This window comes from Peromyscus californicus, unplaced genomic scaffold (genome assembly GCF_007827085.1).
Source record: "Peromyscus californicus insignis strain IS unplaced genomic scaffold, ASM782708v3 Scaffold_3__1_contigs__length_106647218, whole genome shotgun sequence".
NCBI lineage: Eukaryota > Metazoa > Chordata > Mammalia > Rodentia > Cricetidae > Peromyscus > Peromyscus californicus.
Genome location: NW_026294551.1, coordinates 36098395 through 36125578, shown reverse-complemented (window position 1 = coordinate 36125578; position 27184 = coordinate 36098395). Strand labels below are relative to the sequence as shown.

The 27184-nt window shown below is 40.4% G+C and overlaps 1 protein-coding gene and 1 non-coding gene across 4 annotated transcripts in view; both read right to left on the bottom strand.

The window, feature by feature from the left end:
- Positions 1–27184, bottom strand: part of Vmp1 (vacuole membrane protein 1) — a 105921-nt gene that overhangs the window by 34950 nt on the left and 43787 nt on the right. For all 3 annotated transcript variants that reach the window (XM_052758874.1, XM_052758876.1, XM_052758875.1), the window contains exon 7: positions 19230–19361. In XM_052758874.1, the coding sequence (XP_052614834.1) occupies positions 19230–19361 (132 nt within the window). The remainder of the gene's footprint in view (positions 1–19229; positions 19362–27184) is intronic.
- On the bottom strand, positions 85–248 carry LOC128123583 (U1 spliceosomal RNA). Its single transcript, XR_008222756.1, has one exon. It is a non-coding gene; the product is annotated as a U1 spliceosomal RNA (small nuclear RNA).

Below are 27184 nucleotides of genomic sequence, written 5' to 3'. Positions count from 1 at the left end.
CCTCTGCCTCCAAGTGCTGGGGTTAAAGGCGTGAGTCACCACGCCCAGCTCATTTATATAATTTTTTAAGAATAAATTTTCATTCAGATGAAAGTACAAACATATTCCCCCACTACTAAGCATTGTGCAGTTGAGTGCCCTCCATTTTGGGCACTCACAGGGGTCAGCACACCTGGGGTTCAATGGAGACGAGTCACCCTGGGAAAACCACCTTCTGGACCATGGTGCCTCCCCTAGCTGGTAAGTATTATTTGTATAATGTGACAGTTCTTTTCATGTTGGTTTTAGAGTAATACTATCCATGTATTTTAACTTGTTCTTAAAACATTAAGTGAGAGAATTTTACTCTATGTATATTATTTGGCAATTAATTCACTGTAAAAACCCAGAAACACCATCTAACACTACCAGAAAACCCCTCAGTTCCTGAAGCTTTAAAACAGTTCCTAAACATTTTCAACAAAAGTTTCTGTCTTTTCCATCAAGTACAACAAATAAGCCAATGAAAATATGTACCAATAATATTTTTAAGTAAAAACAGAAGGAAAAGATTACCAAAGAAACTTGTATATTAGGCATTCAATGGTCCAGTTAAATATAAAAGGAAATTAACATTTCATTTTAATAATCTTGTAGTATTTATGGGAACAATGTGGAGAGTTCAATTTGATTACTTCTTTAGTTGTCATATTATAAAAAAAAACCTGTACAACAAAAAACAAATTCCTTTTTATAGTTTCATTTCTCTGTATTCACATTTCACAACCTTTATCTATTTCACAACTCAAGTGCCTGAGAGGACATGGTCATTCTCCAGCTCCACTTAAACAAGTACCATACATTTACAATTAGTACTATGTACCCTTTTCTGGTTTTCTCAGTTATAAACCAAGTACAAGGAAAGTTCCATTTCCCAGCCCCACCCATAGTGACTATGCATCTATCCAATTGCACTTTTGAAACAGCTAAAGATATGAGCCACAAATTCTCCAACGATGCAACAAAGAGAAAAAAAAAAAAGACTGCCATTTCTACCACCAGAGGTGTCAAGAATAGAGCAAACAAAACAAAGCTTTAAATCACAATACCCCAGATCACTGCTGCTCTGTATTTCTTCTTTCTAAGAATGGGATTTAGGACTCTCAGAGGAGAGAAGTTATAACCAGCCTGCAAAATGCTAATCTTTGACTCTAACATTTTAAGTATAAATATATTAAATATATATATATTTTTTTCCGAGACAGGGTTTCTCTGTGTAGTTTTGGTGCCTGTCCTGGATCTCGCTCTGTAGACCAGGTTGGCCTTGAACTCACAGAGATCCACCTGGCTCTGCCTCCTGAATGCTGGGATTAAAGGTGTGCCACCACCGCCCAGCCATTAAATAATATTTAACTTCAAACAGTAACAGAAAATCTTTTTTTATCACAAGGAAAGACCTCTTTATTGTTTTATTGTTTCGGTTTGTATGGAACTTGCTCTGTAGACCAGCCTGGCGTTGAATCCACAGAACTCTACCTGTCTCTGCCTCTGCTCTTCAGATGAGTATAAATTAACAGTGTATGACAGCATACCTGGCTGGAAAAGACTCTTCAAAAACAGCATTTAAATGAATATAATGATCCTGGAGAAAAATACTGTATTGTCTTAGAATCTTACGGAAGTTTAAGTAACCTGCCTTTTCTTTTAATTGATTCTTTTTTTTTTTTTTTTTTTAAATGTGTCAATGCCCCACATGTGTTTCTGGTGCCCATGGACACTAGAAGGTAGCATTGGGTCCTCTAGATAGGAGTTACTGGGAATTGAAGAACCTGGTCCTCTGCAAGAACGGCAAACACTCTTAACTGCTGAGTCATCTTTCCAGCCTCTAACCTGCCTTTTCTGTTTTTTAAAGATTTATTTTATTATTTTTAATTATGTGTATGTGTGTGTTTCTGCATGTGAATATGTGCAAGTGGCAGTCCAGAAGAGGGTATTAGATCCCTGGAGCTGGAGCTACAGCCAGCTGTGAGCCACTTGATGAGGGTGCTGGGGACTGAACTTGGGTCCCCTGGAAGGGAACAAGTGATCTTAACTGGTATCAGAGCCATTTCTATAGCCCCTACCTACTTTCTTCCTTTTGCTGTGGTTGTTTTTTGTTGTTGTTGTTTTCTCTGTGTAGCAGTCCTGGCTGTCCTGGAACTCACTTTATAGACCAGGCTAGCCTCAAACTCACTGAACTCTGCCTGCCTCTGCCTCCCAGTGCTGGGATTAAAGGTGTGCGCCACCACCGCCCGGCCCTACCCACTTCTTAACTATATTAAGATTATATGCTAAAACTTACTCTGAATTAACAGATCTTCTGATCTTCTTGGATTTGGTACTGTAATAGCTTCAAAGTCAGTATTAGAACCCCAGAGTAAGCTGGGCATAGTGATGCATGCCTTTAGTACCAGCACTCGGCAGACAGAGGCAGACACAAACACACAAATATTAAGGGATGAAAAACTGCAACTAGAAATCTGAAAATCAAGATTTTGTCCTTATTCATACTCATCTATATTATCTAGTATGATTTCATTAAACTAAATTTCACTCTGAAAAACTTGGTCACAATGGCATCTTTAAAAAACTTTAATTAAAAAAAATGGTTTTGTACATAGTTGTTTTACTTGTATGCCACATTCATGCCTGATGTCCCCAGAGGTCAGAACAGGATGTCACATTCCCTGGCATCAGAGTTAACTGACAGTTGTGAGCCGTCATGTAGGTGCTGGGAATCTGAACCCAGGTCCTCTGGAAAAACAGTCAGTGTTTTTAAATAATCATTGAACAGTCCCTCCAGACTCTGAGAGCCTCTCTTTTTTTTTTTTTTTTTTTTTTTTTTGAGAGCCTCTCTTTAATGAATAAAATAAGACTGTTAGTTTTAATTTAGAATAAAATAAAATAGAATAAAAATAAGACTACAAGTGACACAAATACATACTGTGTGCTATGGTTGGCCACAGACCATATGCTGAAAACTTAATCCCCAATGCTAGAGTGTGGAGAGAAGGGATCTTTAAGAGGTGATCAGCTCATGCAGCCACTGCCCCGTGAATGTGATCATCATAAAAGGGGGAGCTGCACTTCCTCGCCACTCTTTTCTTATTAAAATATTTTTTTTATTTTATGTGCATTGGTGTTTTACCTACATGTATGTCTGTGTGAGGGTGCCAGATCCCCTGAAACTGGAGCCATAGAAGGTTGTGAGCTGCCATATGGGTGCTGGGAATTGAACCCAGGTCCTCTAGAAGATCAACCAGTGCTCTTACACTCTGAGCCATCTCTCCAGCCCCGCCTCTTTTCTTATTAATATATATATTTTAATTTTTGAAATTAAAATATAATTACACATTCCCCCTCCAACCCTTCCAATGTTCCTTCCCTTGTTCTCTCTCGAATTCATGGCTTCTTTTTCATTAACTGTTTTACATACACTCTTGTATATATTCCTAAGTATACAAATACAACCTGCTCAGTTCATATAGTATTACTTGTATGTACACAACTGCAGTGCTAACCACTTGGTCCTTCCCAATCTTTTACCATGTTATATACCCTAACATATTCTCATCCAATAAGGAGACCCTCATGTGCTATGGCCCATCTGTCTTGAACATCCCAGCCTCCAGAATTATAAGCCAAATAAAGTCTTGTGTATAACTTATCCAGTCTGTGTTATTCTGCTGTAGCAGGAGAGAACAGGCTACAATAATATTTCTACAGACATTTATTTCAATTACACATATGTAGGCTCCAGAATGAAAAGTACAATGTATTTTCGTATTGTGGGCTATAGCAAAAAATGTGCCTAAACCATCATTGATCGAACCTCAACTTAGTCTATAGTGTGTTTCATTGCACTTCACTCAAATTATCTTCAAGGATTATATAGAAATTGATCAATTTTTTATTTTCCCTGAAAATAAAATACATATGGGGCCTGTGAGATAGCTCGGTTGATAAAGGCAATTATGGCCAAGAGACAACCTACATTTGATTCCCCAGAACCCAAATGGTGGAAGAAGAAAACCAAGTCATATAAATTGTCTTCTGATTTCCACATACAAGTTGTGGCGTGCATGCATCCTTCCTGTCAATAAATACACAAATGAATAAATATGGAAAACTACACGTGAAGGCGAATGTGGTGGTACACACTGTAATTCTGGTACTTAGTGAGACCCTGTTTTAAAAAAGAAAAAAATCTGTTACCAAATTTACTTTGGTGCAAGAGTGGATAGCTCAAATACTTTCCAAACTCAAGTACAGGGGGTTGGGGGAAGGCTAGGTGGGTAAGAGTACTTGCTGAACAAGCACAAAGACAAGAGTTTAAATCCCAGGCTGTAAAAAGCCAGGTGAAGGCCGGGCGGTGGTGGCGCACGCCTTTAATCCCAGCACTCGGGAGGCAGAGCCAGGTGGATCTCTGTGAGTTCGAGGCCAGCCTGGGCTACCAAGTGAGTTCCAGGAAAAGGCACAAAGCTACACAGAGAAACCCTGTCTCAAAAAAAAAAAAAAAAAAATTAAAAAAAATTTAAAAAATTTAAAAAGCCAGGTGAAGCCATGCACATTTATAACCCCTGTGCCATGGGAAAAGGCGGATCACTGGGGCTTGCTGTTTACCAGCCTAGCTCCAGATTCAGGGAGAGACTCTGTCCAAAGGAATAGGGCTGAGAGCGACAAAGCCAGGACATCTGACATCCTGCTCTGGCCCCAACACATACACAGGGGTGTGTATATGCACCTGTCCATCCATACACATGTATATATCACATACATACAAGCAATTTTTTTTGAGACAGGGTCTTCTATGTAGCTCTGGCTGTCTGGAATCTATGTAGTCCACGCTGGCCTCGAAATCACAGAGATCTGCCTGCCTCTGCCTTCTGAGTGCCAGGATTAAACATGTGTGATACCATGCCTGGCTCACACAAAATGTCTTTTTAAAACTGAGGTACAACACACACCACCCAAACTGAAAACACATATTTTGGTGGATTTTATAAAAACACACCCGTGTTAACTTCCACTGAGGGCAGAATATTGCTCCTACAAGTCACTCCTTTTGCCAGACTCACCGTCCTCCTCACCATCTGGTGCTACAGACGTGGCTTTCCCTTTTATTGAGCTTTATAGAAACAGGATTATTGAGGTATGTCCTCTTGCAGGTCTGGCTTCTTTAGCTCAATATTACATCTATTTGTTTCTTCCAAGCTGTCCATGTGGATTAACCAATTTGCTGAAATTGATATGTGCTATTCTATTGTAGGGATAGACCACAGTTCATTCTACTTTTAGTATAATACTTAGGTTTTTGTCAGTTTGAGGTAATTATGAATAGCACACATGTTAAACAAATGTGAGTCCATAAGTACCATTATTATTATTTTAGACAGGGTCTTACTATATAACGCAAGCTTGTCTGGAACTCTTGGCCCTTGTGCATCATCTTCCCAACTGTCTGGATTACAGGCATGTGCTACCATGTCTGGCTTACTCTAACTTAATACTCTTTTTGTTTTGTTTTATTGTTTTTTTGAGACAGGGTCTCACTATGTAGCCCTGTCCTACAACTCTCTATGTAATGTAGACCCAGGCTGGCTTCAAACTCACAGAGATCCACTGGCCTCTGTCTCCTGACTACAGGTGTGTGCCACCACGCCTGGCACAGGTCCAGATTTGGGTGTTTTGAATGTGGGCCTGAGAGGCTGGAGAGATGGCTCAGATGTTAGGAGAGCTTGTTCTCAGAGGACCAGAGTTCAGTTCTCTGAACCTATGTTAAACAGCCCACAACCTCCCATAACTTCAGCTCCAGGGGATCCAATACCTTCTGTTGACTTCCATGACACCTGCATACATATATGCAAATACATATGCAAACATACATTAATAAAAATAGAATAAATCTTTAAAAATAAGTGGGGCTAGAAAGAGGGCTCAAATTGTACTTGCTGCATTTCATTTTTTTAAAGATTTGTACCTAAGAATTTTATTTTGGTTTGGAATGAAATTAAAATACATTTTTTTAAATTATCCAGTTCACCAGCCCTAAAGTAGTTGTGTTGTTGTTGCATTTGTTATGAATAAGATTAGTATTAGTTCTCATATTCAAATTGGAATTTAAAAGAATCCAGGGCAGGGAGTGGTGGCATATGTCTTTAATCCCAGAGGCAGGCAGATCTCTGTGAGTTTAAGATTAGCCTAGTCTACAGAGTGAGTTCCAGGACAGCCAAGGCTGTTACACAGAGAAACCCTGTCTCAAAAAACCAAACAGGATCTGCACACATACACACGAAGTGGTTGGGTATGGTAGGATATATAGCTGTAATCTTGGCCTTCCATAGAATGGAGTCAGGAGGATTGCAAGTTCAGAACACACTGGACTACACAGAGAAACCTTGTCTCAAAAACAACCAAGGCAACACATACCTATGAATCTCCTATGCCAATAAATAACAACAGCCAGTCAGTGGGGAAAAAGGAAAAGGTCACAATGTGTTCAGATGAGCTTAAATTAAGTATTCAAAGCTATGAAAACTAAGTTACGAAACAGCCAGAGACAGGAAATTTAGACTGACAGAGTAAGGATCCTACCATCCTAGTAGTACACATCTCTAACCCCAGCACACATGAGGCAGAGACAGGTGGGTCTATGGAAAACTGAGGTACAAGGACTATCAAGTGAGGCTGGATTAGGCTATATAGCACATTTGAGCTTATACAGCAAGACCTTGCCTCAAGAAAACCAAAGGGTAAGATAATGAAACCCATTATTCTAGACAATTAATAATATGTTAACCAAAACACATATAAAAAATATCAAAGACATGAGGATTTGATAAAGAAACTTGAAGTATAGTCACATACTCCCTAATGATGAAGGCATATCTTGAGAAATGCATAATTAGGCAATTCCATCATTATATAATATGAATACCACCAAGTAGGTTTATATGATATCACCAGGTGATATAATCTTAACCTGTTGTATACATGGTCTGCCACAGATGGAAATGCCATTAAGTGGTACATGGCTGTATATTGCTGGATGTATGGTGTGTGTGTGTGTGTGTGTGTGTGTGTGTGTGTGTGTGTGTGTGTGAAGAATTTCACTGGTGCTGACTAACCATGCTCTGCCACTAAAGCACACTCTCCAGTCCAGTATCCGAACGTTTCGTATGTAGTGCTGGAGATCAAACGTAGGGCCTGCACACAGTGTTTCAGTTTAAAATCAGGACAGTTGTGTTTTTACATTCCAAGATGCAAAATAGGAAAAATGGAAAGAAAACTAATAAAAGAAATTCCTAACATGCCTAGCAAGAAAAACTTCCAGCTCTCTCCTGACAAATCAAATGCTCTGGCTGACTGAAAATCAACACAGCTTTGCCATAAGAAATGGGCACTGATGGCTATTCCACTGTCCCTCCCTCCACTGAATTCCATCTTGAGCCACACCTCCCTTGAGTGCAGGAGTTAAAGCATAGAGGGGGCTTGAATTTTTAGCAGTGTGGTACTGATGTAAAAACCCATCAGTAAAAACACAGAGCCATACAGTCTGATAGTCCAAATTTCAATCAAAGGGAACTTTCTAGAGGCATTTTACGAACAGTTTTTGAAATACAAAACCTGCAAAGAAGCCATCTGTGAATCAGTTAACAAAGGTAACCTGATGCTTACCTACGACTTATTTGTTCACATCTGTAAGCAGGTGTGGAGATGAAAAGAAAAAAGCAAACACAAAACAAAACCGTTCGTCTCCAATCTCCAAAGCAAACTAAGAAGAAAAGCTCCAATATTACTTGCTGTGATTTCTTACTGACTGGGTTGTATTAACCTCTTATTTTCATTTGAAAATCAGATGGTTTCAATTAGAATTGCTTCACCACTAAAACAAACAAAACTTAAAAAAATTAAACTTATCCTGAGAGTTAAGGATATGGCTAGAACACAATTTTAAACATCCACTATTCTCTATTCTTTCTTGTCAGGAACAACTACTTCAAAATTTTCTAGAACATTCTCTCCTACGTATACAATGCTATAGAAGAGCAAGCAGGAAAAAAAATTAGGAGATTGGATTTAGATTTAGTTTTTATTCTATTTCTTAAATAAGGAAGTATGTGTGTGGGAGGTGATAGTGGGGTGGTAGAGGGGTGGCTCAGTGGTTAAAAGCACTTGCTGCTCTTCCAGAGGACCAGGGTTCAGTTCCCAGAACCCATGTTGAGCATGAGATCCACAACTGCCTGTAACTCCAATTCCAGAGGCTCCAACACTCTTCTGGCCTTCTCTAGCATCTGAACACGTGTGTGCACACATATATACATAAGGAAGTCATAAGTCTGATTGAAGATAACAAGATTAAATTCAGAAATGAACATGGAAGTCACGCATGGTGGTAAATGCCTATAATCCTGGCAGAGGGCCAAAGAAACCAAGTCTCAGGAACAAGGCCAGGGCTGGTGAGGTGGCTCCGTGGGGAGAGGTGTTGTTGCATGAACCTGATAACTCGAGCTCAATCCCAGAATCCCCCTGTGGAAGGAGAGCTGTCTTCTCACTGCCACACACATGTTGCCCCAACCTCCATGAGTAAACAAAAGGAAACTAAACCAAAAAACACACTAAATAATAATAATAAAAAAAATATGCACCCAAAACCAAACAAAACCCATAAAACTAGCACACAGAGAAGAAACAGACTCAGGAATACACCAGGGGCAGCCAGCCTTCCCAGTGGCTAATCATTCTGCAGCTTGCAGCAAGTCACAGCTATCTTTCCTGTGCCAACGAATGTAAGAAGAGTCAGAAAACCAAGAAAGAGTCCAATATGGTAATGAGAGTGGCTAAAGAACAATTGAGCATTAAACAAAAGTTTCTTGAGGCCGGGCGGTGGTGGCGCACGCCTTTAATCCCAGCACTCGGGAGGCAGAGCCAGGCGGATCTCTGTGAGTTCGAGGCCAGCCTGGACTACCAAGTGAGTCCCAGGAAAGGCGCAAAGCTACACAGAGAAACCCTGTCTCGAAAAACCAAAAAAAAAAAAAAAAGTTTCTTGAGACAACAAATAAAAAGAAGCCATGAAAAATTCTAATCAATCATGCTGTGTGGTCAAATGACAATTACTGAACATTAATTTTTAAAGTTTAATTGTGCGTGTATGGGTGTTTTGCCTGCATGCATGATGTGCCAGGTGTCTCTGTTGGATCGCCTAGAACTGAAGTTACAGACAGCTGTGAGCTGCCATGTGGGTGCTGAGAATTGAACTCAGTCCCTCTGGAAGAGCAGCAAGTGCTCTTAATCACTGAGTCATCTTCATAGGCCCCCACTAGACATTTTAAGTGTTACCTTTTTTGCTGAATAAAATGCAGTACGCTTTGGTACTCAAAATTAACAGTTCCAATAGTTGAAATATTCTATAACAGAATCTCTTTAAGAGACCACTTAAGGGAGAGATGGCCCAGCAGTTAAGAATACTGGCTGCTGTTCCTCTGGCAGAAGATCTGGGTTCAATTTCCAGCACCCACATGGTGGCTCACAACCATCCACGACTAGTTCCAGGGATCTAACACTCTATTCTAACCTCTACTCGAATGAGGTGCATACACAGGCTTAAATTTAAAAAATAAATCTTAAACAACAACAGTAAACCCTTAAGTGTTACTGGGTGTGCTTGGTAGTTTTCACAAGTCTCTAATGACAAGGAGGCCCAAATGAGCATTTCTAAAATACTTCATCAGTTTAACTCAATACAAATGAGCAGGGGAGCCTGAGAGGAGGAAGCTTTTCCTAGGAGCTCCCAACACAACACAACCATAGTAGTTGCTGCAAAGCTTAATGCAAACCCTCTAGAGTCCCACGTTGACAAATTCTTTAACAAGCCCTGTGGTTACAGGGAAGCTGGTTTCACTCTGACTCACGCCTGCTCAAACAGTTTACTGGAAATGAAGGGGAGGGGGAATTTTCAGAGAAGTCATGTGATGGCCAGACAAACCACAACCAGCAAAAGGGTTCAACAGAGTCAAAAACACGTCCCAGCAACAACTGGCACTCAGTGTTCAAATGACACTAAACGCATATGAAAATAACCCTTGTTTAGTTTCAGATCATCTATACCATGAGCTCTTTCATAAATCTTCCTATGAAAAGGAACAGATACTTCACAGGGGGAAAACCAGCAGGCGGAGGCAACTGCAAACACTTCACAGGAAAATGTGCTCAACAGAACAGAACATAATGGAATGCTGAAGCACTCTGGGTGTCTAAGTAACCATTATCAAATGCTTTCCCACAATCTCCAACTCAAATGATGAGACAAATATTCTGTCATTACCAACAGAAAGTCCAAAGAACCCTTCATTTACACCTTGTTCTTTGAAAGGGAAAATGTCTTTCCCTGTCTAAAATGAAAAGGCACTAGTCACGAGTGTTTGTCAAAACAAGGGGTAAGTTCCAGGTTTAAGGTTGCGCCCCCCACCCCCCAGCGCCACACACACTAATAAACTAACGCAAGTAACTTGAAATTTCTGAAAGAATAATGATCTTACTGGGTAAAAAAGTTCTTTTAGTCTTAACTTTAATACAAACTAGTAAGGGAAAAGATACTACAATTTATACTTAATATAGCATTTAGTTAGTTTTAATACATAGAATAAGTGCAAATATTAGTCAAACATTGCAAGCTTAAAGAGAACATTCTCTTGAAATAAGACAAATCTAGAAACTATAAACTAGTCTTTAAAGAGACGCCCAATATAAGCAGTTAGCGAGGCTGGGCTAGTGGCAAAGGCATCTAGTCCCAGCTGCTGGGCAGCCTGAGGTAGGAAGAGTGAGTGACAGCCTGGACAACTGAGAAACCCAACCCAAGGAAACAAGAGGACTGGGAATGGAATTTAGTGGGGAGACATGTGCCTAGCCTCAGGCGATACTCAATAGGAAGACAGCTAACTAGAAGGAACATGGAGGAAAAAAAATAGCATTTTACTGAAAGGTGAAGTTAGACTTTTAAATTTCTGATTCTGATTGTAAGAATACAAAACAAAGCAGAATATTAAAACAAATACACGAAACAGCAAACTTTTACAAAGTCAGCAATTCAGTACTAACACTGTGTTTCTCCCCCGCACCCCAAAACAAAACAAAACAAGAAAACCCAAAAATGGCAGGTCATTTGGACAGATGGTATTAGGCAATATGACAGATCTTATCCAAAACATATTCTTCCAAGTAAATATGTACAACATTCCAATTCTCTTTTGTCAGCTATACACACAAGAATAACAGCCAGCTTAGACTCGCTTTCTGTTGCCTCTGCAGTATCCAACAAGATCATCTTTGAACACATCAAGAAATGAGTTACCTCTGTTTCAAACCCTGCCTTGCACAGGCTAGGCAACTGCTCTATCACTGAGTACAGCCTTTATCCTCTAGTATGTGTCAATCTCCTTGTCTTTGGTTATGGAGCTTATAGAATCAACAAATTACTGTAGGAGTTTTCATGTTTCTTCAATTTTAGTGATGGTGATTTTAACTAGCGCCCTGGAGCATGCTTAAGCACAGCTACAAAAGTTGTTTTATTCAATATGAACTAAAACGTCCAGGAGCTAGAGTGGTAAAGAGCACTTGCTGCTCTTCCAGAGGACCAAGTTTGATTCTCAGCACCCACGTCAGATGGTTCACAACCACCTGGAGCTCTCCAGCTTCAGTGGATTAGATGTCCTTTTCTGGCCTCTAGTGGTACCAACTTATGTACAGACACCCTGCCATATATATGTGTGTATGTGCATGTGCATGCACGAACACACACACACACACACACACACACACACACACACACACACACACACACACACTTAAAAATAAAAAGAAAACTATAAAAAAAATTTGAAAACTCTTATAGGGGCTGGAGAGCTGGCTCAGTGGTTACGGCTTAAGAGCACTTGTTACAAAGGACCCTAGTTTGATTCCCAGCATCCACATGGAGGCTAAACACCTCTTTGGGCACCAGGCATACATATGGTGGACAGACATACATGCAGGAAAACACTTATACATACATTAAAAAAAAAAAAAAAAGCCCTTACAGGCTGGGTATGGTGGAACATATCTTTAATTCTGGCAAAGGTGGAGGGAGGCAGATCTCACAAGGGATCAAAGACCTTGTATCAAAAAACTAAAACCAATCAAACAAGAAAGCCTTACATTTTAGCTTGTTCCCTTATATGTGGTTTTTAACCCTCAACCCTTGGGCTGTAAGACTCAAAGATGCAAAGCCAGGCACAGTGGTGTACACCTTTAACCCTAGCAGTCAGTCCAGAGGCGGGATAGAACTATCTAATTACAAACTCCAGAGTTCTTTCTTTTCAAAGGAATTTAACACAGCTTAAGCAGGTATTCTAGCAAACCAACAACCACTGCTCTGGGGTGGGAAGTGTAGCTCAATGGTAGAAGGGCATTCTAGCATGTGTGGGGACCCAGGTTCCATCTAAGCATCAAACAGATAAAACAACAAAACCAAATCAATGTGCATCTAAAAAACTGCTGAAGAGACATTGGAATGCTTTTGTGGGTTTGGGTCAAGTAAAATGTTATACAGTCTGATTTTACACTGTATACAATTTGAGCAAAAGCCAAATATTTCTGAATAGTCAAGTTCTTTTTTCTTTTGAAAATGGGACTCCCATTGCCCAGGTTGCCTCAAGCTTTAAGTAGTGGTGGATGACCTTGAATTTCTGAGTTCCTGCTTCCTCCTGTTGTGAGGAGACGCAGGTGTGACCAGCAGGGGGATAATACTAAGTGAGCAAGTATGCTACCAACTGATTTCCGTTTCTATGCCTGAGTAGCAAAAGTTCATCAGCAGGTTATTGTTCAGAAAACTATTGTTCTGTGGATGGTGTGGGAAAATTTAGGGTGAAAATTAGTAAAGAGCAAAAGCCAATTAAGAAGCCACTAGAGCCGGGCAGTGGTGGTGCATGCCTTTAATCCCAGTGCAGAGGCAGGTGGATCTCTGCGAGTTCCAGGACAGCCAAGACTTTACAGAGAAACTCGTCTCGAAAAACAACAAAACAAAACACACACACACACACACACACACACACACACACACACACACACACGCGCGCGCACAAGAATCCACTAAAGTGTTAACTAGGTATTGAGGCATGCTTGAATGAGTCATTCAACAAACAGCGAAGGAGCATGGAGATGGTGACATGCTGTGGAAGTAAACTCAGCCTCATAGGATGACTAGAGAGGGAGGCAGGTGAACATTCATTCAAGTGCTTGAGATATTATTTTGTTATTAGTTTTCAAATTTTATTTTTTTAATTGTATGAGTTTTGCCTGCATGTATTTCTCTTTTTAAAAACTTATTTATGTCATGTGTATGTGCGTTTTGCCTACATGTATGTATGTGCAACATCTGTGTGTCTGGTAATTGAGGAGGCCAGAAGAGGGTGTTGGATCCTCAGGAACTGGAGTTACAGATGGTTGTGAGCCACCATGTGGGTATTGGGAATTGAGCTCAGATCCTCTGCAAGAGGCCAGTACTCTTAACTGCTGAGCCATCTCTCCGGCCCCACTTAGTTTATTTGTATTTTCTTAGTACTGGAGAATGAACCCAAAGATAAATCAAACTTTAACTTGGGGCAACTATGAGGATGACAATAAGGTTACAGATAGGGGCTGGAGAGATGGCTCAATGGTTAAAACACTGGTTACTCTTCCAGAGGACCCGAGTTCAATTCCCAGCTCCCACGTGGCAGCTCACAATGTTTTGTGACTTTAGTTCCAGGGATCTTAGCCCTTTTCTGGTTTCTTTGGGGACCTGTCATCCATGTGGGACATAGACATATACGGAGGAGGCAAAATACCTATATAATAAAAATAAATAATTACAAAACAAATTATAGATGCCAGGAACAAAGGCTAAAAAGATGTTCATAAAGAGAACAATAAAATCGTGCATGAAATTGTTCACAAAGCATATGAAGAGCCATCTAGAATATAACTGGGGGGAAGGTGGCACTGAACATAGATCTTGGTGCCACAGTAGCATCCCCCCCCTAGACTTTTTATTTTGAGATGAGGTCTCACTAAGATGCTCAGGTTGACCTTAAACTTGTGATTCGTTAGCCTCAACCTCCCCAGTACTAGCAGGGTTACAGACCTACACTACCAGCCTAGTTTAGAATTTAACTTTTGAAAATACTGGATGTTCAAGGCTACAGGAAGCTACACTTATTCATGCCTATCTCCCACAGATACAGAGTAAGAAAGAACAGGATAGAAAGCCAAGAGCAAGCGGAAGTCAGTTTAGTGGAAAAATACTGTCTAATCTCAACAGAGCACTCACAAAATAAATGAGATAATTATAAGAAATCGAAACATAAATCAACACATCATTATTCTTTCTCTCAAAACAGCTATTGCATGCAATCCAAACATTATTCAGAGGTAGAATTTAAGTACATACATCGCTTGAACACTGTTACTGAGCAACAATTTCAGTAAAATCTCCAAGTTCCCTTTAACCCACTTGGAGAGCACCTGGCAAAGCAACCAGTGCCAAGGTTGTGTGTGCGTGTGCGTGTGTGTGCGTGTGAGTGTGTGTGTATGTGTGTGTGTGTGTGTGTGTCTGATTTATTTAGACTTCCTGCTGATAATGTTATGCCACTGAAGTACTTTACCTTCAAGAATTAAAAACAATTTAAAAACAATTCAAACCATCTTTAAATAAAGTTTTACAGTTACTCATTTTACTTTATTGCTTTAATTATCGTTGATCCACGTTCCCCTGTTTACTGCTCCTATCAAACTAGAGGTTGTACATCTGTCTATAGGAGCAAATTCCAATCCAATGTCAGAGGTTGTATAATCACTCTGGTGTGATTACTAAAGAACTTCTAAACCACTGACAAGAAGGCACTATGGAAGGTAGCATGTCTTGAATATACCATTTCTATTGACTTAGCCAAAATGAGACAAAATTAGATCACCTGGAAGGCAGGCTGGTGGAACATGGTTGTAAATCCCAGCTACTCAGTAAAATGAGGCAGGAAGACAGCAAGTTCAAGGACTGCCAGGGCTACCCAGGAAGCTAAAGGCCAGTGTGGACAACCCAGTTTGACACTACCTCAAAATAAAAAGCAAAGAAGAGGGCCGAGGGTACAGCTCAGTGATGGAGCAATCAACCAGCATGTGCAAGGCCCTAGGACGGACTGTATTACAGAAAAAATAAGATAACAATAGCAAATTCATCTGGAAGAAGTGTCAGAAAAATAACTAGTTATGGAGAGAAATCAGGTCCCTACAGCTCATCATATGTAGAACTATTTTAATGCTTAAAGCTTTCATTTCACATTGTGTTTTTTGAGACAGGGTCTTGGTATTCAGCTCAGGTTGGTCTTGATTGGCTCCCCTGGAGCTGGAGTTACAGGCAGCTGGGAAATGATCAATGTAAGGTGTTGGGAACGGATCTGGGGCCTCTGGAGGAACAGGAACTGCCAGTAACTACTGAGCTGCCTCTCTAGCCCCCAGCTCTTCATCTCTTGTGGTATGGTAAACACAATGCTAAACCCTAGAGCCAGAGAACGGGCTTGGACTTTGGCTAGATGATCCACTGGCCCTGTGATCTTGTGTGTGTTTCTTTACTCAAATCACGGATAGGCCAGGTGCAGTGGAATAATCCAAGCTACTAGAGAGAGAAAGCAGAAGGCTCACTGAAGCCCGGAATTTGGGTCCAATTTGGGTAATACACTCAGATTTTGTGTCTACTGAAAAAAATAAAACAAATCTCTCATGCCTGTCTTTTCCAACTTGGCCCGGCAGAATGGCCCCACAAAGAAGGGCAGCAAGAAGACGAAGAGCCATTCTGCCACCAATGAGGCAGTGACCCAAGAACACACAATCAAAGTTCACAAAACGTGGAGTGGGCTTCATGAAGTCTCCTCCTTGCATGCTCAAAGAATCTGGAAATCTGCCATGAAGGAGATGGGAACTCCAGATGTGCACACTGATACCAGGCTCACGAAAGCCATTTGGGCCAAAGGAGTAAGGAATGTTCCCTATCATATCCACGTACATTTGTCCAGAAAACATAATGAGGACAAGGACCTACACACTGGCAACTTACATGCCTGTTACCACGGTCAAAAATCTACAGTCAATGTGGATGAGAACCAACCTGTTGAATCTCAACTAAAGTCTCACAACTGCCAACAACAACAACACACCAATAAAGAACCAGGGATAATGTCCTTTACTTCACAATATGGCAAGGTAATTCATTCAACTGTTTATTACACAAGTTTTTATTGACCTTAGAAAATTAGTAAAAGCACAGTTATCATGTATGGGTTAATATTTTTCTTATTATTTTACTAAATTATTTTCTAGTTTTATGGCAACTGAGGTTAGCTGTAACTGAGATTCTGAGTAAACATCTCAAATACAATGTTCTTTTTTTGTTTGTTTGTTTTTCTTCGAGATAGGGTTTCTCTGTAGCTTTGGAGCCTGTCCTGGAACTCACTCTGTAGATCAGGCTGGCCTCCAACTCACAGAGATCCACTTGTCTCTGCCTCCCAAGTGCTGGGATTAAAGGCGTTGCTACCACTGCCCGGCTAAATACAACGTTCTTAAAGAACACAAGGCTGGGGGTGTAGCTCAGTGATACAGCAATGAACAAGGCCCGGATCAATCTTCAGCACAGCAAGAAGCAAACCCTGTAGGTGTACAATTTCTGATTTAAAGGACATGAAATGCATATAGCTTGCTTTCCTCACTTTCAAGATAAGCAAATATGAAGTTAGGGAGTAAGAAATGCATAGGTGCAGTGGAACAGGGTTACATGCCTTCCAGGATCAAGCATAGGAAATGATTCTTTTTTCTCCCATGTTCCTTCTGTTTGATGTTTTCTTTTGGAGACAAGATTATTGTCTTAAGTTTCTGTTTCCTTTATTCTGAAATTAACCAAGTTCTCAATCTCAGCCATACAAGGTTTGTCAGACACAACCGTAGAGGGAGGGAGCAAAATCATGTTTGCAATTACTGCCCAAACCTCATAATCATCATAAGTATTGTGTGCCATCTCACCTAATTTTCAAGGCTCAAAACAAATGAAGTCAAATTAGAAAAGATTCAATCAAAAGTAACAAAAATAATCAGGGCCATAGGAGAAACATGAAAAAATGAGCACTCTCACAGTGGGTACATAAAGACTGACTGATCCGAGTCTTCAAGAACTCCAATTATAGACACAAGATAAAGCATGACTGCTGTCTTTCTTCATCATATTCCAAGTCTGAGGTTTTGAAATTGAGCTTTCCAATGGCAATAAGCTTATGGAATGCATTATCTCCAAATAAAAAAATCGCCAAGAATGAGTCATAAAGTCTGCTGTTCTAGCCAATGTAGGGAGTGGTGTGGACAAGATCTTTGAAGATGAGGCACTCATTACACACCTGTGAACAGGATGGATGCGTGTTCTTGTTTAGAACCATTAACTATTAATAGGGTGATTGTGTTATTCAGCTAATCAGATAACTGACAAAGAAACAATTCCTACTTAAAAACAACCCCGAGATGGGGAGATAGCGCAGCTGGCAAAGGTGGCCAAGCACTTGCTACCATCACGGGGATCCCCAGCATGCCTGTGAAAGCTCAGGGCAGCGGCGGCGGCACATATTTGTAATCCCAGTGTTGGGGAGTTGGAGACAGATGGATCCTGGAGCTCACTGGCCAGCCAATCCACCCTAGCTGGTGAGTTCCAGGACTAGAGACCCTCTCTTGGGCCAGTGATATGGCTTAGTAGGTAAAGGTGCTTGCTACCAAGCCTGACAACTGAGTTTGAGCTCTTGGACCCACACAGTAGAAGGTAATAAAGTTGTCCTTTGATCTCCACATAGGCACAATGACAGGCATTATCCTCACCCCTGAATTAAATAAATAAAGACTTAGAACAGTATCACCCCTCACAATACCAACGCCAGAGCTTGAAAATGCCTTCCATGATCAAGTATAGGAAACGATTCTTTTTTTCTCCCATGTTCCTTCTGTTTGATGTTTTCTTTTGGAGACAAGATTATTGTCTTAAGTTCCTGTTTCCTTTATTTTGAAATTAGCAAAGTTCTCAATCTCAGCCATACAAGGTTTGTCAGACACAACCGTAGAGGGAGGGAGCAAAAGAGGTCACTTTGCACAGGTCACTGCCTTCATTTTCTTTTTCTCTGTAGTGTTTTCTAAGGCCATCCTTAAAGACTCAACGTCTACCAATGTTCTGAGGCATTTTCCTACGACTAAAACCACCACTCCATAACACCGAGAAAAAGGTTGGCACACAGGTTGTATCAGGCAAAAAAAAAAAAAAAAAAAAAAGGCAAAAACCCCTCAGTCAATTATCAGGCTTACCTATGCCTGGAATTTGGGTTTTTACCAATCTGGCTTACCCTGTCAATACTAAGGATACTCTCTAGAACATTGAGAGGTAGAGGACGAATTTGAAGTGCTAAAGTAGAATGACACAAGCTGCTTACTCATTTGATGCTTTCATAACTGTTTAAGAACATTACATGATGTTCACATTCTCTCAGCAACCATCTTAGTAGCTTTAAGCATCGAGTGTTTTCACATCAGGATGAAGTCACAAGGCTGTTTTCAAGGAGGAAATGGCCACTATAGAGCTAGCCAGAGTTGGTTGTACTTACTACACACCTGTAATCCTTCTGAGTTCAAGGTCATCTTAGGCTACAAAACTATACTTTATCTCAAAACTGTATTTATCTCAAGAAATAAACAAAACCCAATAGTAACTTACAAAAAGAACACACACACACACACACACACACACACACACACACACACACACTCACACACAGATGCACACACATACACAGACACACAAACTTTTTGAAGCAAATAGGTGACATTTTTCTGTTCCTAGGGGAGACAAGTGGTTTTTTATCTTCTTACTACTGGTCTGTTAGGAAAAAGCCCACTGACAAAGGGTATGTTTAGACTACTTTCCCTCCTCCAAGTACTAGGAGAGGACCCAGGGTCCCCGCAGGAACCTATATTCTCAGGCCCTGTCATCATTGTTACTTTCAGTATTTCTGCGTATTCTGTCCCAGGTCATACACCATCCTGTTTCCACTCTGGCAACCACTAGCCATTCCACCTTAGTCAGCGCTGAGTCAGGGACTGGAGTTCCATCCCATTGTTCTTACTTGTGAACCCTCTGCATGTTCCAGCATCTCTTCAAATTCCTGATACTCTTCATCATCTGGTTCAGTACCTGAGAGGCGAGCCGCCCTGGCCATGAAATATGGAGGTAGCTCTCCAATGGCTGTACCAACACCCTGCGTGAGAAAGAAAAACAAAAACAAAAATAAAAAACTCACTGTGAGGGTTAGTTTTCAGCACAGTAACACGAAAAAATCAAATTATATTTTTCTATATTTCCAAAAGCATTTTGAAATATATTATATACATCTGCTCATAATTCAAAGTTTGGGAGTCTGAATCCTAGCCCTACTTCTGACTTGTAAGCCAGGTGAGAAAGAAAGAGATTCTGAGACACTCCTAGGCACATGACAGACTCAATATAGCATCTCTCTTTAGGTTCTGGGGCTTTCAGTACTTCCTTCACGTTTTCAATCCAAATGATGTGATGAGAAGAAAGTCGCTATCACTTGGAAGGCACAAGCAAGAATATCAGAAGTTTGAAGCTACAAAGTAAAATCTATCTCAAAACCAAAACCAAACCCTCCAAACATGAAACAAAAATCACCAGGACAGCCATTAGATTAAAATTCTCCAGGACATTTCAGATAATCTCAATATAGCCTTTTCTTTTCTTTCTTTCCTTAAAAAACAAACAAAACAAAAAACCTTGAAACAAATTGCAGCCAAGAAAGCCCTGAAAACTTAGCATCAGGATGGGTGATTGTTACTACAGGATTTAAAAATATCCCATTTCCTCAGTGATTCACATTTCAGTCACTTTGTAGATTTATGTTTTTGACGAGAAGGTTTTCGTTGCTGTTGTTTTTCCTTAATCAGTTCAGGACATAAAGACAAAAACAAAGTTTAGACTTAAGCAGCTTAAATACCAGACAGACCATAATACGACAGAGACAGTCTCCGGAGAAACCTTCACCCCGAGCCAGACAGACCTGGTCCTCTGCTCTGAGTCACAGTGAATAAAGGGTTTGCTAGGTCACAAAACAAACTTAACTCCTTCAGTTGGCTCTTCTCTAAACTCACTGAAAGAGCCCTTGAGGGGACTGGAGAGAAGACGGTTCAGTGGTTAAAGGTACAAACGGCTCTTGTAGAGGCCCCAAGTTTGGTTCCCAGCACCCACATCAGGCAGCTCACACCTGCCTGGAACTCCAGCTCCAGGGAATCGGACACTTTGTTTTGGTCTTTGCAGGCAGCTGCACTCACGTGTACACACATTCACATATATACATATGGTTACATTATGATTAAAAATACATTTTTAAAAAGCACCAGGTGTGGCGATGTACCCCTTTAATCCCAGTACTCATCAGGCAGAGGCAGGCAGATGTCTGTGGGGTTGAGGTCTTGTCTAAAAAGAATCCTTGAAGGAAATTATCAAATTTAAACATTTTGTGTCTTTAGTGTGTAAAACCAGCAGTCTCCAAGCATAAATCCATTATCTACATGTGAAATAAATTTGAAAAAGACATGTTTAAGGTCCCCAAAGTAAGTCTGTGTTGAAGAAGAGAGGAAGAGAGAGAGGTGAAAGGGCCAGGTGCATGGAGGGAAAAAGAAACAAGAGAAGTTAATGTTGATTAGCTTTGGAGGACACAATAGAGAAACAAGACATTCATTTTTAAAATGCAAAGGATTAAATATTTATTCTTATTTTCATATATGAACTTAATCTCAGGGCAACCAAATTGGTGATGAGGAAATCTTTTCTATGAAATCCTCAAAGCTGGGTATGGAAGCACATGCCTGTAAGCCTCTGAGGATAAGAGGTTGGACAGAGATTTGAAGACAATCTGGGCAGCAGAGTAAGGCACAGTCTTAGAGGAGAAAAAGGTATTTTAATTAATAACCCAAAAATATACTTGGAACATTACTATTTTTTAAAAGATTTATTTATTTATTACATAGTGTTCTGCTTGCATGTATGCCTGCAGGCCAGAAGAGGGCACCAGATCTCATTGCAGATGGCTGTGAGACACCATGTGGTTGCTGCTGGGCATTGAACTCAGGACGTCAGGAAGAACAGCCAGTGCTCTTAACCTATGAGCCATCTCTCCAGCCCCAGAACACTACTATTTTTAGGAATCTTTTTTTCTTTTTTGGTTTTTCAAGGCAGGGATTCTCTGTATTACAGTTCTGGAACTCACTTTGTAGACCAGGCTGGCCTCGAACGTACAGAGATCCACCTGCCTCTGCCTCCCCAGTGATGGGAGTAAAGGTATGCGCCACCACCTCCTAGCACCAGTGCTAATGTCACAAAGGATTCATTATTGCACCTTGTGACAGAAATACACAAAGCTATTCCTGTTAAAAACATCAACTATGTCTGGGAATGTTGGGGCACACCAGGCAGGCGGATCCCAAGCCAGCCTGGTCTATATAGTGAGTTCTGACAACCACAGCTACACAGAGAGAGCCTGTCTCAATTAAAAAACAACAACAACAACAACAACAACAACAAAAAAAAACAACAAAAAACAAAACTCACCTAAAACTAAAACAAAAAAACTCAGCCAGGCGGTGGTAGCCCATGCCTTTAATCCCAGTACTCGGGAGGCAGAGGCAGGTAGATCTCTGGAGTTCTAGACCAGCCTGGACTACAGAGCAAATTTCAGGACAGCCAAGGCTAAACAGATTGGCTCAAAAAGCCAAAACAAAAACCAAAGACTCCCATAAACTTCAAGGATCTCAATGTATCAACTCACAGGAAACACAGGAAACAGAGGCAGCCAGTAAAATCAGCACTTGGGAAACTATTTGACAAGCTCTTTTACTCAGAGAAAAAGATTGAAAAGAAAAATAACAGTTGAGAAAATTTAGGGGCTGGGGATTTAGCTCAGTGGTAGAGCACTTGCCTAGCAAGCGCAAGGCCCTGGGTTGGGTCCTCAGCTCTGAAAAAAAAAAAAAAAAAGAAAAAAAAAAAAGAAAATTTACCCAGCCAGGCATGGTGGCAAATGCCTTTACTCCCAGTACTTGGGAGGCAGAGGCAGTCGGATCTCTGTGAGTTCGAGGCCAGCATGGTCTATATAGCCAAGTTCCTAGACAACCAGGAATTTGCAGAGAAACCCTGTCTTGAAAAAAAAAAAAAAAGAGGAAATTTAACCTTTTAACCATTAAGTAGACAATGACTTTAAAAAATGACCCCTAATTCCTTTTAATATTTATAGTAAATTCCAATGATCTATTCATGCAAGCCCTAAGGGAATATATTAGCTCTAAGACAGGTGAACATGAAACATTAGTTGAAGTTTGTTAAAAGTACATTAAGTTCATTTTATTACTTTCTATACTTTTGGGAAACTTAAATTAGCAACAATGACGTCTCAGATAAACCTCATTGGCTACAAAATTACCAATGTGCAAAGCTGAACTTTTCTTTCCATAATAGAAAGTAGAAGAAAAGTCCATTACAGCATTTTAGTTTCAATGTAACTTCTCTAAGTTCCAACGTGAAGTCAAACGTCGACCATCCTGAAGCAATCATCTGATTCAGACTTGTGACCAGTTTCCTCAAAGCTACTCAGGAAGTAGCACAATGGAGTGAAAAATAAATCAAGAGCGGTGTCTGCTCTTAGCTGATCACACTGATTTTTATATTTTAATGCTTCTTATTTTTCATAATAGAAAAAGAATGGTAGTCATGTCAGTAGTCAACTACTGTACAAATAAATAAAAGGAATATACTCATCCAGGCAGGTTCTCCAAAACATATTACATTAGACACAAAGTTAGTTACCTCAAATCAGGCACTGAGGACTCACTAAGGCTGAGGCTGTAGCTTACTTGGTGAAGTGCTGCCTAGCATACATGAAGCCCTGGGTTTGACCCCCAGCATAGCATAAATTGGTAAATGCCTACAATCTCAGCACTTGAGAGATACATAGACACAGGAGGATCAGACATCAAAGTCATCCTTGGCTACATTATGGGTTCAAGGCCAGTGTGGGACACACGAGACCTTGTCACAATAATAATGATGATGATGGTGATGATAATGTTCTAATTCCTTTTTGAAAGATTTATTTATTTTTATTTAAGTGATCAAATCAGGCCACTGAACTTGATGGTAATTGAGCCATCTACTGGCCCTAAAAACTCTGTAATTGTTTATTTATAAATAAAAACATGTTAGTCCAGAATTATTTCAAAGGAGAGAAGGAAGTTTTCTTTTATTGCAAAAGAAAAATGATTGCCCAGTATTGAAAGTAACAAAGCAGAAGAGACAGACAAGCAATCCCTGTAATCATTCCCACCAAGTTCTTGCTCTGGGGTCGGTGAAGTCTAATGTACAGAAACCATGAGAACAAAGTGATAACAAGCACAGGATCTCCTTGGTGTGTTCATTTTAATTTTTGAACTACCATTTCATGCACTGGAAATGTTCTGCCAAGTAGATTCATAAGCAGAATTGTGGTCTTATAATCAAGAAATGTTAGGTTTCGTGGTGAGCGTCTGGACAGCAGACCTCCTGGCAGCTATGGTTTTGTACTACCAGAATGCTAACATCCTTTAATCACAAAGCCATTTTCAGGAACCATTCCAACTACAAACGTGAGAGGTTAAATAAGCAAAGGCTTGGAAAGTTACCTTGAAATCCCCAAGGCAGTCAAAGCTCCTACACCAATGTTTAGAAAACAGCTATACCACCCTAATGACATCACCATTGTTCTGAAATAAAATGTGCTTGCAGCTTCCATGGGATCATATTTTTTTTTTTCCCCAAACTAATTTTTTTCCCTTTTTCTTTTCAAGGGTCTCATTGTGTAGCTCTGGCTGACCTGGAACTCACAGAGATGAACTGGCTTCTGCCTCTCCAGTGTTAGGGTTTAAGGCTTACCACCACGCTCAGGTTTTTTAAACTACTTTTTGAAAGTTAGTATGTATACAAAGATGGATGGTAGTTTGCAAGAGCCTTAAGAACGGAATTCTGACACCACTGTTGAAAGGGTTAAACTTGAACCGTCACAAAGGAAGAACAAAGGAGGCACACCTCTGACTCCCTATTAAGACAAGCACAGCAGGCGGCGGACCCAGAGGTACAAAACAGAGCAGAGACTCCCAGTGTCAGAAAAGAAGACGGAGTGAGGAATTTTTTTTTAATTGGTTCAGAATTTCTTTCAGATCACAAAAAATGTTTTAGAAATGGAGATGGTTAGATAAAAATTGTAAATGTGCTTTAATGCCACTGAATGATATGGTTAGAATAGGAAACTTTGTCATGTATATTTTATCCCCAAACATGAAGCTTCCAGAGAGACTGCGTGCACTTTGGACTCTCCTGCTCTGGTAACATGCCAACGTCACTGCCACCTCCTTTCTCTGCATTATCCTCGGATCTCAACTGAACACTGGCTCCTACTAGAAATCTCTTAACTCAGATGAGGGCAAGTTCCAGTACTACACCATAAAATTCTTCTGCATAGAACTGATGACAGTTTTTGCTTACATTAAAACCTCCAGGCCTCTCTGGATAAGTGAGACAGTTGATTGGCTTCATCTGTTTGGGAGGCATCCAGGCTGTGGGACTGGGTCCTGTGCTCAGTGAATGAGTTGGCTGTTTGAAACCTGGGGCCTATGCAGGATCGCTTGGCTCGGCCTGGGAGGAGGGGACTGGACCTGCCTGGACTGAATCTACCAGGTTGAACTCAATCCTTAGGGGAGTCTTTGCCCTGGAGGAGGTGGGAATTAGGGGTTCCCTGGGGGGGGGGAGGGGGGGAGAACAAGGGAATCCGTGGCTGATATGTAAAATTAAATTATATATATAAAAATAAACCCTCCAGGCCTTAAATGCTTTGTAACTACCTGTGGAATTCATGAATAAAAAACAAATTTGAGAAGGCTTGAACTGGTGAAACAGACTAACTATAGGAGTTCAAAAAGATGCTGACGGCAGTGCCCATGCTTCCTGCCCGTGCTTCCATAAGTGACCTCTCCCCGACGCTCCTGTGTGTAACACTAATGAAACTCCCTCCCTCCCCAAACAGGGATGGGAAAGAAGAGGGCCTAGTTGGGAAAAGAAAAAAAAAATCAATGGGAGAGGTACTGTGGAGGGGGAAAGATGTAATCAAAATACATTATAGACATGTATGAAAATGTCATGATGAGACCTATTATGTCTATACACTAATAAATTCATTAAAAGCAGAAGGCTGGTGTGGCAGGGCTGCAGCTCAGTGGTAAAGCACTTATTTAACATGCTTAAGGGCCCTGTATTCAGCACCCCAGTGCTCCCTCTCTACTTTGGACCTGGAATGGCTTCTACAGGCCTGTAAGGTAAGGGTGTGTCCCTACATTGGGACTATGAGGAGGAGTCGGAACCTTGATGAAGTGCGGCCTGTTGGAAGGTTTTCGATTCCTGTTCCTCATATGCTATGAAGTGGGCAGCATGCTCTGCCAACTCACTGTCCACCCCAGGCTCCACACGGAGCCCAGTGGTTATGGATTAGAACTCCCCAAACTGAAAGCCAAAGTAACCTTTATCTCAGGTATTTGTTGCACTAATAAAATACTCACACAGATGCAAACTGAAAGATACTCGACTGATCAAATCTATCAAACAATTCCTTCTTTGTGCTCCAAAGGACATATGAAGAACATGGAAGTGAGGTCACTAACTAGAAGTGACATAAATGATAATGGCTTTGTTGATTTAACATACTCATGATAGTGAAGTCTAGAAGGGCATCTAAAATAATAACGCCTTTATTGATACAACATATTCATGATAGTGAAGTCTATAAGGATATTTTAATTTGAAAATTAAAAAAAACTTTTCAGCAAGATATCATTAAGTCAACCAAGACATTCCTCAAAAAAAAAAAAAAAAAAAAAAAAAAAGTAAACACAAAACCAAACTTTAAAATTAGGTAAACTCCCAGCCACTGTACATTCTAAATCAGGTTTCAGGTTTCCATACCTAGGAACTGTTGACATTTTAAGAGTGTATGTCACTAATAATGTAAAATTCACTGACATTCATTGTATTCATTAGTGTTAAATAAATGTCAATGCTTTTAATATTTTTCATCAAATAGAGACTCTGTACTTGGGGGCTGGAGAGATGGCTCAGTGGCTAAAAGTGCCTGCTGCCAGAGTTCTGTTCCCAACACCCATGGTGGGTGGCTTACAACCACATAGAACTCCAGCTCTACACCCTCTTCTGGTTCCCTCCACACCCTCCAGTGCCCACAAACACATCCAGACCCAGACCCAGACGTCCCCACATACACCTAAAAAAAAAAAAAGGAGAAATTTTGTCCTCATTAAGCATTAATTAAAAAAAATTAAGTTAGCATACAAAGTAATGGGTTTCACTATAGCATTTTCACACATACTTTTTCCCTCTGGTGTCCTCTCTCTTTTTATTATATTTTTAGTATTTATTTATTTTCGTTATGGGTACAAGTGGCTTGCCTACATGCATGGCTGTGCATCCCATGCATGGTGGTGCCCACAGAAGTCCAAAGAGGGCACTGGACCCTCCAGAACTGAAGTGAAGGATGATTGTAAGCAGTAAGGGCTCTTAACTACTGAGCCCACCTCTCCAGTCCCTAACACAGTATTCTCAATGGTCATCTATATCTAGCATTTACTAGAACAAACTGTATTGAATGCCATGCCCTGGTCATATTCTATTGTGTATATACATCACATTTTGTTTAGTCATTCATTCATCTACTGAAGAATAATGGGCTGTTGGGCTTTTCACTATTGTGAGAATGCTGTTAACAGTGACATGTAAGTGTCTAGCTATTCTCATTTCTTTTTTGTATTTATGTAGGTATCGAATTAGAAGAGAGTCATTATGATCATTCTCAGTTTAATTATTTCTCTGCCAATCTGGTGCACATAGCAGCTAACAACTTTACATCTGTGCTACCAATTTCTTTACATCCTGGAAGTCACTTATTCTCCATTACATTGTTATCATCATCATCATTAATAT